Source organism: Aquarana catesbeiana, linkage group LG03, assembly GCF_042186555.1.
Source record: "Aquarana catesbeiana isolate 2022-GZ linkage group LG03, ASM4218655v1, whole genome shotgun sequence".
Classification (NCBI taxonomy): Eukaryota; Metazoa; Chordata; class Amphibia; order Anura; family Ranidae; genus Aquarana; species Aquarana catesbeiana.
In genome coordinates, this window is record NC_133326.1 from 183932393 (window position 1) to 183946814 (window position 14422).

A 14422-nucleotide genomic window follows, 5' to 3' on the forward strand; every position below is an offset into this window, starting at 1 on the left:
GTGCATTCTCCCTAAACTTGTCACAGCAGCACTGAGCTCAACTCTGCTAAGACAGGGAGAGAGCACCATGTGTGTGAATTTTCAGACGAGGAGCAGCACACTGTCAATGCGCAGATTTGAGACTGAGGAAGAGGCGACAGCGTATGTGTGGATTTATGGACAAGGGAGCGCTCACTGCGCACGTACAGATTTATCTATGCGGGAGAGCACACTGCGCATGTGAGGAATTGTGAATGAGAGAGATTTTTTCTTTCATTCAAATACAAGGTGTTTTCTGGTTGGACAAGATAGAGAGGAGGGGCAGTGAAGTCAAATCACCACCTTTTCTAATCAGAGCATGCCTTATATTCACTGAAAAGAAAATGTGTTCTATCAATGGTGGCAGTGCTGAAGGGGTGACCCCCTGTGGTCAGTGTGCAGAAGGGCAAAGCTTAGCACAAAACTCAGAAGATCAGTCATCACTGTAGTAATACCTACTACTACAGTGATTGTCAACTTCCCCAGCAGCCCATCAGGTATGAAGTATAGCTGCAATTCAGCTCTAAAAGTCATAATTAAACCCTTAGTTTTAAGCACTTTCATCAGCTGATTTAATCACTTACTGAGTATGCAGCTTTTTTTTCTCCTTTTACTCCTTGCCTATGCTCCTGTTTTTGTGTGCCATGACTGCTGATCCATACTTCCTGTTTCAGGGAGGCTCCTTTCCCTAGCCGCATTCTATGAAGCCACCCTTGCATGCAGGGACTTCACTAGAGTTATGTCTCCCTACACTGTGTGCATCAATAGAAACACACAGCACCATATCCTAGGATTGCAGGGCAATACCCTGCTCTTCCCTTATACCTTTTCCAAGCCAACAGAATGGCTGGAGATTGCACTGTCCACTGCTGAAGCTGAATTCCAGGTATGGAGATTACATTACTTCGTTACATTGAGCGTGGACCCATGGAAGTACTCATATTTCATACCAGTTCCAGCAGGGCAGGCACTTGGCACAGGATTCAGAAGAAAGCGTGGATAACTGGAGTAATGGTGCCCAATACAGTGCTTTCCAGCTTCCACAGAGCTCACCGTGTACATAATCATATGTACTTACGTTGGTCCAAGGTACACCAATGCAACTATGCAAAAATATGCATATTTGGAGTGCAACTTTTAACTTACATTCACACAGCCACATGAATGTGGACAGTTTGCGGTGTTCAGAATAGGCTGAATGTCTATGGACGCTGAAATACTGTGTGCTATGGCTGCATACAAACTGGCCGATTAGCTGCGGATGGTATGTATGAGGTCAAAATTCTTCAGAAATGCTGACTCAGGACACACATCGTCTGTGTCCAGGGTCAGTTGGTGACTCTAGTCACATGTAACCGCTCATGTAAACAAAGGTGTCAGCCATAGAGTACACAAATCTGACAGACGCCGACAGCTGCTGTAGACGGTGTGAAGACAGGAAGTTCAGTGAAGCAGCACTGAGTGGGCAAAAGCCAGCAGCATCAAAAGCTGGAACTAAGAATTGTAACCAATGGTTTACTGGAGGATGTTTATGTTATTGTGCTCAATGTGCTAAGAGGATTTATTACTACTGTAATGTTCCTAGAGCTATTCTAGAGGGAACTGCCACTTCACCTGCAGCCCATACAGCTCAACTTACTGAAAGTAGTAGTAAACGCAATTATTTTTTTATGGGCTGCTCTGCAGGTTTGTGTCATAATCTGCACCACATACTAGAACAATAGGGCACACTTCTTTCAAACAGGGCCTTCCGGTGCGGATCTGTCACCGCTCCTGGAGCTTGCATCTTCACCTGGTCTTCCTTCCAGGTTCACACTCTCCAGCCATTTGAATGGTCAGGCCGTGGTGCACATGGGAGTCCCTATCACAGCACAGCACTTGCCACAATTGCAGCGCACTCAGTAAGAGAGCACACTGTGCATGCACTGGTGATGTCATTGGCTGGAGCTGATGTGAATATTCCCTGAACCTAGAGGTACGACTTAATTTAGATATGCAGCTGGAGGGGGCAGCAAAACTGCGTGACTGAGCTGCATTTTTGCAACCCACCTTCTCTTAAAGAGGAGTTCCAGACTGGGTGAAAAAAAAATGACTTAATATAAGGACACCCGAAGCCAACCCATCCATCAGCTCTGGGTGCAGTCATCCTTACTAAGGGAAACAGGAGGTGAAGCCTTGCAGCTTCTCAGCTGTTTCCTACTGAGCATGCATGAGTCGCGCTGCGCTTTCTGAATGGTCCCTGCTGTCTTCTGGAACCTGTGTTGCCCAGAAGGCAGCGGGGGACAGACGTTTCGTAGATTGCAGCACAAGAATACGGCGATCTTACGCGGAAGTGGGAGCAGATACCTGGTTTTGACAAGTATCCGCTCCCCCTGAAAAGTGCCAAATGTGGTGGTGGTGGGGGGGGGGGTTGTGAACAAGCGGAGCTTCCACTTTGAGTGGAACTCCGCTTTAAGTTGCAATAGGCAGTAGATGGGGGTGTTTACATGCTGCAGTTGTGATCCTGCAGGAAAGTCCACCCCACATGTAGCAATCGAAAGACGACAAGCTCGCTGAATGCTACACACTCTGGCAAATGACGAAGTACCGCAAACACCCTGCCACTGCAATGCACATGGTTGCGGTGTGTTTGTCACCACAAATGGGGCCATCACATTATTATTTCAGGTACTTATATAGCGCCGTCAATTTACGCAGCGCTTTACATAAACATTGTACATTCACATCAGTCCCTACCCTCAAGGAGCTTACAATCTAAGGTCCCTAACTCACATTCATATACTAGGGACAATTTAGACAGGATCCAATTAACCTACCAGCATGTCTATGGAGTGTGGGAGGAAACCGGAGTACCCGGAGGAAACCCACGCAGGCACAGGGAGAACATGCAAACTTTGCTTCCTCACTGTTTGTAGCCTACGAAGTGCAATCCAAATGCAGATCAGACTTCAGCGGTATGGAAGACGCACGTCTACATTAGGATTTGTTATAAACTTACCTGGAAAGCACAGAGGAGTTGATTTACTAAAACTGGAGCGTGCAAAATCTGGTGCAGCTGTGCATGGTAACCAATCAGCTTCCAGGTTTTATTGTCAAAGTTGAATTGAACAAGCTGAAGTTAGAAGCTGATTGGCTACCATGCACAGCTGCAGCAGATTTTGCACTCTCCAGTTTTAGTAAATAAACCCCAATGTGTGACCTCAGAGTTTACTCACTTCTGGGCTCCATCCAGTTATAGGTGACACCGAGGAGCCGGGATGTCCATGAATAGACAGATCGGTGTCACAATGGAAGTGTCATTGTACAGAGAGGTCGTAGTCAGGCCCCCCCCACTGTGAGTAGACCGGTCCTTTGTTGTATAGATGCTCACCCGGCAGAGGTGTCTGGCAGCTTGGCATGTACCACATAGGTACCACGGATGGGGAGAGTGACCACATAACGGCTGTTAGAGGACCTGTCATGACATAACACGGACACAGCTGGAGCCGGCGTTCTATATTCCATATAAGGTTATACCCCCCTGATATAATACACCGTTACAGACCAGTCTGCCTGTGTCCCACAACACATACACACGGAAAGCGAGTGACTACCCCGTCCTCCTCTACTCACCCGCTGTCCCGGAGTCTCCTCCGCCTCCCGCCGCAAGCACACAACGGAACCGTTTGAATTTCACCGGAACATGAGTGCCGCGTCTGCGCGCCCCCGATGCGCGCACCTTACAGCTCCTGGGACACGAGCCAGGCCACCAGCGCCACAGGCACAGGCTTAGGCCCCGCCCCCTAGCAACGGAAACCGCGTCACAGGGGGCGGACCCATCTGACGGTTGTCAGGGGAACTGCAGCTGGAAGGCAGAACGCTTTTTTTCTTTGGCCAAAACAAACATGGCAGCCGTGTACGTCTCTACAGAACGAAATCACCTGGTGCCATCTTGGGTGAGGGCAACGAACGCTACATGGAAATAGACACAACTTTCTTTATAAAGACGTTGTCACATCACACAGCTTCAGGAGTCTAGTAAATGCTAAAGCTGTCGATTTTTTTTCTTGACATGACTAATAATGTCGACTATTTTCCGGAACACAAACTAGTTTCCCTTACTTAACATGACCGTGGAAATACGTCAAGTGCGCCGAGGGTTCTACGTCATTAATGTGCGTTAGATCAGTCGTCAGTCTCCCGGCCGGTGATTGGCTTGTGATTGAGCGGAGAGCAGGAAGTGATGGTTGGCGATCGCTTGTGATGGACAGCAGGGTGATCTGGGTTCCTGATCTATAGGGAATGACACGCTGTGATGTTTACCGGTGAGGAGACACTCTCTGTGTGATTGGATGGTTGTATGACATGATGACATCACCATAGCTCCCAACTGTCCCTGATTTGGAGCAATGTCCCTCTGTCCCTCATTTTGGTCTGATCTATATAGATGTATATAACTTGCACTTTTTATCTATCAAAAAGTGTTTCCCAGTGCTAAACCTTTCATCAGATTTCTTAATTGCTGCATTTGTAAATTCCAAAAGCCAATATAAATTAATAGTAGTGGTAAAATATATAATAATAATTCAAAAAAGCACTTGTGGGTTTAACCAATCTTGTTTTTTTTTTTTTTTTTTTGTACAATTCTCCTTTAAGGGGGCGTGGCCAGGGGTGTGTCCTATGCCTGCATACTTTTGCTGATAGGTGTCCTTCATTCCCACCTCAAAAAGTTGGGAGGTATGAATCACTGTGTATATGATATAGGACTGATTGATGTACAAGAGAGACTAGAACAGAGCACATCATCTCCCAGACAGTGCAGCTTCAGTACAGAGCACACCTGAGGAGTGTATACAGTCCCAGCAAAGATCAAAGCCTTGTTAGGCCTGCTGGAAGTGTTCACCAACCTCTGTGCCTGATCTGTGCACCCCTCATACTACCCTTCTCTTCACACTGCTGTCATTGGAGGTATACAGACTCCCCTTCATTTCTAGGATGGACACCACTCATGTCTTTCCTATGTTTGCAGTTAGGACTGCAATGCAGCCCGGAGCTACGGTGATCTGTGCTAAGATACAGACATGTAACATATTACCGCAGTACACGGGTAGGCACCGCGTGTCATCACACCATGCTGCTGTATGGAGAAATGAATGACGTGTCATTTTGTGCGCTTCAACTAAAGTTTAAAAAAAGTAAACAGTGTGATGTGTGCTAAAACACACACACCATCGCGGCTACTACTAACCGCCACCGCGGCTCACTCCTGCCAGCTGACCACACGCTAAAATGTGGTATTAGTACACAGGAAGTGTACACATGAAGAAATTTGATTCTTCGGTGTAGAGGGCTGTAGAAATGTACTGTTTAACCCTTTTGCTGCCATGAACGTACCTCGTACTGACCTCAGCTATCTAGGTGTAAAGGACATACGTCCGTGGCGTTCTGATAAAAGCTCAGGATCACTTCAGTGACCACAACTGTATAGCAAAACTGTTCTGCAGATTCTGCTGAACAAAAGTAGAGCTGTGATCAGCGGCTTATTGTAGCTATTCGCCTAAACTGTGACCCCCTCCCCCCCCCCCCCCCCCCCGCTAGTCTTCACTCTGCTCTCCTGTGCTTCCCACCGCTCTGCTGTCCTCTAAAATGCCCCCCAACCTTTTTGTCCGATCCCCCTTTTAGCTCCCCTCCTGCTGGCTTCAGCTGATGCTGGGGTATATGGCAAGAGATCGGTGTCAGGATGGAGAGCACAGGGGCTGGTAACACATCATAGTTGGTCAGGTTGAAAAAAGGACACCTATTCCATCTAGTTCAACCAATAAAAGAGAATAAATCCCCCCCAAAAAAGATACAATCCTATACTCACAGTTGATTCAGAGGAAGGCGAAAAACCCCTGCAAAGCGTGATCCAATTTGCTCCAGCAGGGAAAAAAAACTTCTTCCTGATCCACCAGAGGCAGATGGATATTCCTTGGATCAACTTTACCTATAAATGTTAGTATCCAGCCCCTTTCTTTCCTGAATGCACACAGTGAGCAATCAGTACCGATCGCTCCTGTGTTTGAGAGAGACATTAGGGGTCTGTTTAGACTCCTGATGTCTCACTAAAGCCCCCCCAACAGGGCTGTAAAAAATGATAAAAAATAAATATAAGATAAAAAAAAAAAACATAGGCCTCATTCGCATGGGGCATACTAAAGCGTACGCCCATGCAGTCAATCACACTGTTGTCAGTTGGGATACAGCAGCTGCACGGACCCAGACACTGCTACCAGTTTGACATCACGGATATCAGAATGGGAGCAGCAGGTGTTTCCATGCAGCTGCTGTGTCCAAATGGACATCAATAGGATTGCCCGCATGGGAATGCATGTGACACCTGTGCATCCTTGTGTGGGTAAACACAGCCTCACATGGGCGCAGACTTTAGTACATTCCTTGTGAAGGAGGCCATAGTAAAAATTGATCAGGAATTTTGTAAAGTATGTTCTTGACCACTAATAATGATTTTAGTGTATTTTTAGCAAAAATAGGGATTTGATAAACATTTGTGCAATTATTGTGGGGCCTAAAAAATCAGTAGCACCTTTTTTTTTTTTTATTCCACAGGTCATGTACTTGAACCACTTCAATACCGGGCACTTATACACCTTCCTGCCCAGACCAATTTTCAGCTTTCAGTCGCACTTTGACAATTGCGCGGTCATGCTACACTTTACCCAAACTAAATTTTTATCATTTTGTTCCCACAAATAGAGCTTTCTTTTGATGGTATTTGATCACCTCCTGGGATTTTTATTTTCTGCTAAACAAATAAAAAAAGACCGAAAATTTTGAAAAAAAAAAAATTTTTTTTTGTTTCAGTTACAAAACTTTGTAAATAAGTACGTTTTCTCCTTCACTGATGGGCACTGATGGGGTTGCACTGAAGTCACTGATAAGGCGGCACCGATGAGGTGGCACTGATGAGGTGGTATTGATGGGCACGGATAGGCGGCACGGATGGGCACTGATAGGCGGCATGGATGGGCACTGATAGGTGGCACTGATGTACTGTTATGTATGGTACTGCTGGATGCCAATCAGTGCCAAACAATAATGCCTGCCAATCAGTGATGCCCATTGTGGGCACTGATTGGCATCCCTGGTGGGCTAGGGTGGCATACCTTGTGGTGACATCCCTAGTGGTCCAGTGTGGGCATCCTCAGGGGGGGGGGGGTAATAATATGATACAATAATATTAATATAATAATAATCAATCAGCACAGACCCCCCCTGTCAGAGGAGCAGCCTCCAGATTTTTAGAGTAAGTTGCTTATTTACAGTTTTGCGTAACTTCGTTTTTTTTTTTTTTTTTAATTTTTACCATTTTGCAAAAAGGCGCAATTTAAAATGTGCAAAAATTTGTTCTTTATTAATTCAAAACAGTTTTGGCTTTTAGATTTAGTAGGCATTTTGTAAGTTTTGCTGTGTTTGTGTCCACTAATAACGATTTTAGTGTAGTTTTAGCTAAAATATTATTTTGATAAATACTAGCACAATTATAATGGGGACCAAAATATCAGTGCAGCGGTGTGCTGTGTGGTTTTTTTTTTTTTTTTTTGTGTTTTTTAAAACTACTTGTCCAAGGGACTAAATCTGGGTCCCAATCTATTTTATCCTGATAAAAAAAAAAATTCCCAGGATGGAAAATCTGAAGGGATGATTTTTTTTTTATTAGACAGAGGGGCTTTTAGAAATGTCTGGGGCTTATAAAAACAAAAGGGACTTTATGGTGACCTTAAAATTGTAATTTTTTTAATAAAACCCCCAAACATTGTATTTTTTTTTTTTTAAGTGGAGGCCCTAGAGAATAAATTGGTGAGTTTTGCAATTTCCTATATCACATGGTATTTGTGCAACAGTTTTTCAAACTAAATTTTTTGGGGAAAAATTACTCTTTTGAATTATACTGCAAAAAACACAATGCATAACCCATTATTTTTTTGTAAAAGATGATGTTACACTGAGTAAGTAGATGCCAAACATGTCAAGCTTTAGAATTGCGCACGCCCATGCAACGGCAAGAAAAAATTTTACTATCCATAGGCGACGATTCAAAAACCTTTACAGGTTACCACTTTAGATTTACACAGGTGATCTGACGCTCGCAGTGATACCTCACATGTGTGGGGCGATCACCAATATGTGCGTTCGCCTTTGCACAAAAGCACAGGGGTGTTATTTATTTATTTTTACATTGTCGCTTTAAAAAAAAATACTGCTGTCATAAGGAATGTAAATATCCCTTGTGACAGCAATAGGCAGTGACAGATACTCTTTATGGAGAGATCTGGCGTCAATAAGACCCCAGATCCCTCCTCTGCCCTTTTAAAAGCATTTGATCACACTAAGATGGGTGTGAGTAAATGGTTTCCATTTTTAAAAATGGCGCCGTTTGCTTCCGTGTAAACCGGAAGTAATGTATGCTCATCATTTCCTGTTTCCTATATCATAGAGGCCAGTGGGGCGGGATGGCCCACAGAAAGGCGGTGGGAGAGTGGGATGGACCCTCCTGCTGTTTGTAAAAGCGATCCAGCGGCTAGTTAGCCACTCAGATTGCTTTTACGAGAGAGCCGACTGTTGGCTCTAAACCCTGCTGTTTTGTTGGCTCTAAACACTACTGCTTGCCCGCAGCAGGGCTGAAAAAAAATTCTTACTCAGTACTGCATGTCCTGGGCGTCAGGCGATAGGAATTGAATGTCCCTGCAGTAGCCCCTTCTTTTTATTCTACTGGTCCTATGCTTTCAGAAAATGTATGGTTTGGGGGGTCTTTTACAAGCTCTGGAAGCTGTAGGGATAAAATGAAAAAACTATGGAAAAATTGCAAAAATGATCTGCCTTTTTCAACCAGGGTACCTTCTGGGTTCTTCAGGGGTGCCTTAGCAAAAGGCCTAAAAATTTCCGACAGGTGGATTAAGCCTGCTTGTTTTGTTACACAAAGCCACAGGTTTTAATTGTACATTACAACCTTGAGCATTGTGCGGGCCACCTGCTGGCATTATAACAACCAATGATGTCATAGGTTGATAAGGAGGACATCGTGTGCCTGAGGATGTCCTTGTTTTTACCTCTCCATCAGCATTGAGGTCACATTAAGTGACTGAGTGAGAAAAACTGAGGAAGGAGAGAAATGCTGGAGTACTAGTCGGCACCAGTGTGCTATGGTTTATTTGCTTTGTTAACCATTTAAGGACCAAGCCTATTTTTCAAACTTGTTGTTTACAAGTTAAAATAATATAATAAAATAAAATGGTGGTCGTTGCAATACTTTTTGTCACACCGTATTTGTGCAGCGGTCTTGCAAGCGCACTTTTTTTTTGGAAAATATTTTTTTTTTTTTTTAATTAAAAAATAGGACAACAGTAAAGTTAGCCCAATTTTTTTTTTTTTTTTTTTATATTGCGGAAGATGATGTTACACTGAGTAAATTGATACCCAACATGTCACACTTTAAAGTTGCGCCCGCTCGCGGAATGGCAACAAACTTTTACCCCTAAAAATCTCTATATGCAACGTTTAACAGGTTGCATATTTTGAGTTACAGAAGAGGGCTAGGTCTAAAATTATTGCTCTCACTGTAACGATCGTGGTGATACCGCACACGTGTGGTTTGAACACAGTTTTCATGTGCGGGCGCTACTCACGTATGCGCTCGCTTCTGCACGTGAGCTTGGCGAGACAGGGCGCGTTTAAAACTTTTTTTTTACCGTTTATTTTTTATTTTTACACCGTTCTTTTTAAAAAAAAAATGTGTCCCTTTTATTCCTATTACAAGGAATGTAAACATCCCATGTAATAGAAAAAAAGCAGGACAGGACCTCTTTAATATGAGATGTGGGGTCAAAAAGACCTCAGATCTCATATTTACACTAAAATGCAATAAGATTAAAAAAAAAATGTTGTTTGAAAAAAAAAAATGTTGCTTTAAGAGCTATGGGTGGAAGTGACGTTTTGACGGTGGGGGTCATCTTCCCATCGCTCAGATCCATACCACAGAGGGGGACAGGATCCGATCTCCCGCCGCTGATAAAAGTGATCTCACAGCGAATCCGCCACAGAGACCACTTTTATCTGAAAGGGGACCGCCCACTGAAGAAGAGGATACCGGGGTTATGGCCGCTAGCTGCTGTCATAACAACGATATTCCTCTTCAATGTGCCGATGCAAGTGGTTAAAAAAAAAAAAAAGAACCTCTAATGTTGCGTGTCCTACATGGGTCAATGCCTCTGCATTAAGTAAAACATTTAGTGTTTATAGTCTGCAACAGTGTTAATTTTGTCGCCGAAAATATTTTTATCGTAGATTTCGTCAGCTGCATGTTTTCAGTGACGAAAATAAAATTTGAATGAAGTCAATTGAGGAAAACTATGACGAAAATGAATTCCAATTTTCGTCAACTAACAAAAAGAGAACGAAAATGTGAGGGAGGTACGTTTACCCACCAGAACTTCCACTTTCCTCGGAGCTCCGCCTGTCTTTAAAGCCCCAATCCCCTGACTCTATCAGCAAGCTGTATTGGCTGAGAGATGCAGGCTCCCATCAATCCTTTCTCTTTCCTATGCAGTTCCACACATTACACTCATTCACACTCTCTTTGGTGCCCTCTACTGGCCTTTTCTAAATCGGCAACACAATTCCATCCCCAGCCTATAATAATAGCACATTAACCACCTCAATACAGGTTGCTTCCTGCCCAGGCCAGTTTTCAGCTTTCAGTACTGTACTGTTGCACAGTCATGCAATGCTGTACCCAATTTTTTTTTTTTTTTTTTATCATTTTCTTTCCACAAATAGAGCTTTCTTTTGGTGGTATTTAATCGCCACTGGGTTTTTAATTTTTTGCTGGAAAAAAATAAAGTTTTTCTTAGTTTCTATCAGAAAACGTTGTAAATAAGTAATGTTTCATCTTCACTGATGTGTGCGGACTAGGCGGCATTGATGGGGTGGTACTGATGAGGAGGCACTGATAGGTGGCATTGATGGGCACTTATGGGCAATGATAGGTGGCACTGAAAGGCCTCACTGATGGGCACAAATTGGCCTCACTGTTGGGCACCACCTGGTGTCACTGATGGGTACATGTTGGCATCACAGATGGGCACTGTTGGGGCTGATGATCAGTGCCCTGATTACCTATACATGTCTCCCCTGTGAGGATATGCCACTGGTCAGTTCTCCTCTCCTCTTACACTTTAAGTGTGAGGCGGGGAGAGCCGATAAACAGCTCTTCCTTGTTTACATGGGATCAGCTGTGATTGGACTCAGCCGATCACATGGGTAAAGAGCCGCAGTCACGGCTCTTTACCGAGATCGGGGTCGCTCTGTGTCCCAGGGACACAGCGCAATCGCCGCGGTGAGATGTCAGCCCAGAAGAGAGCCGCTCCGCCGTCATTTTACTATATGGCGGGCAGCTGTATGGACGTTCGACCATCACCACACCAAGTGATTCTGCTCCCTTTAGGAGTTGCATTCACCGAATTCCCAATAAACAATCACCTTTGCACCAATACTGGTAGGCTATAAAGTAGGGCCACGCCTATTGACAAAGACGGAGTGACGAAACGCGTCTAGGCATGACCATATGGCTTGCTGCATCTGTCACTGGCTCCGATCTCCTCCCGGGAACCAGCACGGACAATCATATCTCCACAAGAGGTGTGAGAATATCAGAAATTAATACACAGTGCAATATTTATACTGCACATCTTTTTTGACATTATATTTCTAAGTGCATTGGCATAAGGGAAGGGGGTTTTCTTTTGAATAAAAGTTTTACACTATGAGGATTCTTTTCCTTCCCTGTGCCCAAGCTGTATGAAAGGATTTTGGCTTGCTTGGTCTTGGCGAATCATAGGACCAGAACGTTTGATATCCTTTTGGTTGATCAGATTTGGAGTTGCGGGCTGATGTCCCTTTAGCAGTGATTGCAAAGGGGATTGTTTATTGGGAATTTGGTGAGTACAACTCTTAAAGGGAGCAAAATCACTTGGTGTGGTGATGGTCGAACATCCTTACAGCTGATGTCCTTTATATGAACTGTCACACAGATATTCTGAATTTTTCCTCACCTGGATTCACATACTATCATTAGATTTATTGTATTTGAAATGTTTAGCGCTGCTTAAGCTTGAAAGACTATTCATTTGATCCTTTTTGCTTACCCTTTATAATGTATTACCACTTAAGCATAAGTAGGGGGCATATATTAAGCTGCTGAAAGAAAAAACAAGAAAAAGGCTTTTTCTTATTTTCTTAATATTTAGGCTGGGTGCAAATTTGGTGCGGATTTCTGCGCATCCAATTAGCATGTCAGGAGATTGTGACCGGCTCTCTATGGAGCTGGATCACACTTCTCCGGTGCGAATCGCACAGGAGCCACGTGAGTCCACTGGTCCAAATTCAGCCTAAAATTCCAGCCTGAAATCGGACCTGTAACGGTCCTGTACGCTCCATGATGCAGTGTGAACCCATCCTTAATGTTGGTAATATATTCAGGTAATATGTACAATGGCATTACAGCCAATAGAGTTTAAAGGGTTTTTTTGGGGTTTTTTTTGTTTGTTTTTGTTTGTTTATGAAACTTGGTTTTATTTATAAAGATGTTATATATCACAACTGCTAAATCTGTGTCTGCAGTGCATGTTCAAATTAGGGATGAAGCCATAGATCGACCACCGAAAATGATCACACGAAAATAGGGTTATCCGCCGATAATGGCCATCGGAGCGTGCACAATCTTGCCACGATTTAACTGCAATTTTGCCGCGATTTTCATAGGTCATGTGACTCAAAAACGCAACATGAGTGTGTTTTTGCCACGTTTTCAATGCATTTCAATGGGGTGGTACATGACGGAGTGCAGTGGAGCAGTGTGAAGACATACATAGAATTTTTAAAGGGATGCATTTTTCTTGAGCTTTTCTTGCAATTTTTTTTTTTTTTAATGCAAAAGTGCTTCAAAAATGAATAATTATAAAGTCTAATGTAATACAATTATATTATTTATTATATTTTGGTTCAGAATTTTCATTTTGTTGCACCACTAGTTTAAACCTTAATACCAGAAATAATAGGATGTTGTTAGATTTTTACTCCAGGGGTATATAATGAATTTGGAAATTCTAGAGAAATGCTTTATTAATGCATTACAATTTAACTAAACCCATTGGATTTTAGTCGACTAAAATGTACTGGAGATTTTAATTGACTAAAATAAGACTAAAACAATTCAGATGACTAAATACAACTAAAACTAAATCGAAATTTGACCTCAAAATTAACACTGGTCTGCAACACTGCAATTAACAGATGTTTACATGTCTTTTTCCTTGAGGCCTGTGAAGAGCCTATGCCTTTCAATTGTTACCTGGATTTTTGGAAATATTGGCTAATGTATTTTGTAATAATGATGTCATTATGCCCTGTCTCTGCTCTATTCCAGGGATATAGCTCTTCATCTTGGCTCGGAAACCCCCTAAAATCAGTTTAAATGAGAATGTCCTTGGCGCAGAGAGTGCTCCTCACCTGGCTGTTTAGTTTGCTTTTCCTCATCATGGTGGTGCTAAAACTGGATGAAAAGGCCCCATGGAACTGGTTTATTATCTTCATCCCCATCTGGATATTTGACACCATTCTACTTGTGATGCTGATTGTAAAAATGGCTGGACGATGTAAATCCGGATACGATCCCAGGAACGGGGCTCAAAACATGAAGAAAAAGTCCTGGTATCTCACAGCCATGCTACTGAAGTTGGCATTTTGCCTTGCTCTCTGTGCCATGCTGGAGCAATTCACCAGCATGTATTTATGCTTTGTGTTTATTCCGTTATGGATCCTACTGATCGGAGGACTGATTGAACTGGGAATAAATGTATTTTGTGTCAGACGAGATCAGTAACACCCAGGATGGGCAGTGCTGGGTACTGCAGAGATGAGGAGATGTCATGCATGTATTCCTTGGTTATTATCTTTGATAGAGTTATTGGATACAAAACCAAGCACCTCTCCATCCCATGGACTGCCATGTAGGCACCTCAGTGCTGTCTACAAACATTGGTGTTCTGCTTTGTTTTGTTAGAAGGCTGCATGATTTTACTTGAGCTGTATTATATGTAAATAAATGGAAATATATGGTGTAAAGCTTAGAGATTTCATTGTATAATTATTTTTTTCTCATGCTAAGTAATATGTAAGTGTAATACCTACCTACTCTAGGCAAAACTTCTTCCTTCTTTTTTTTCTTTATTTAGGATAGAGTAAGGGAGGGTTATAACCCCTGTCATATTTTTTTTTTTCGCCATCTGTGTCATATTGGGGAGATTTCCCTTCACTTCCTGTCCCATAGCCAAACAGGAAGTGAGAGGAAATCCCTGCATATTAAGGG

At 43.1% G+C, this 14422-nt stretch overlaps 2 protein-coding genes across 3 annotated transcripts in view; one reads left to right on the plus strand and one right to left on the minus strand.

The window, feature by feature from the left end:
• Positions 1 to 3833, minus strand: part of PHTF2 (putative homeodomain transcription factor 2) — a 250240-nt gene extending 246407 nt beyond the window's left edge. For both annotated transcript variants that reach the window (XM_073619589.1, XM_073619588.1), the window contains exon 1: positions 3631 to 3833. The gene's annotated coding sequence lies outside the window, so the exon portion shown is untranslated. The remainder of the gene's footprint in view (positions 1 to 3630) is intronic.
• A 323-nt stretch (positions 3834 to 4156) lies between these two features.
• On the plus strand, positions 4157 to 14178 carry TMEM60 (transmembrane protein 60). Its single transcript, XM_073619590.1, has 2 exons — positions 4157 to 4322; positions 13481 to 14178. Exon 2 carries the CDS (start codon positions 13529 to 13531, stop codon positions 13934 to 13936), a length of 408 nt encoding a protein of 135 aa, XP_073475691.1. The 5' UTR covers positions 4157 to 4322; positions 13481 to 13528; the 3' UTR covers positions 13937 to 14178.
• Positions 14179 to 14422: the final 244 nt, after the last annotated feature.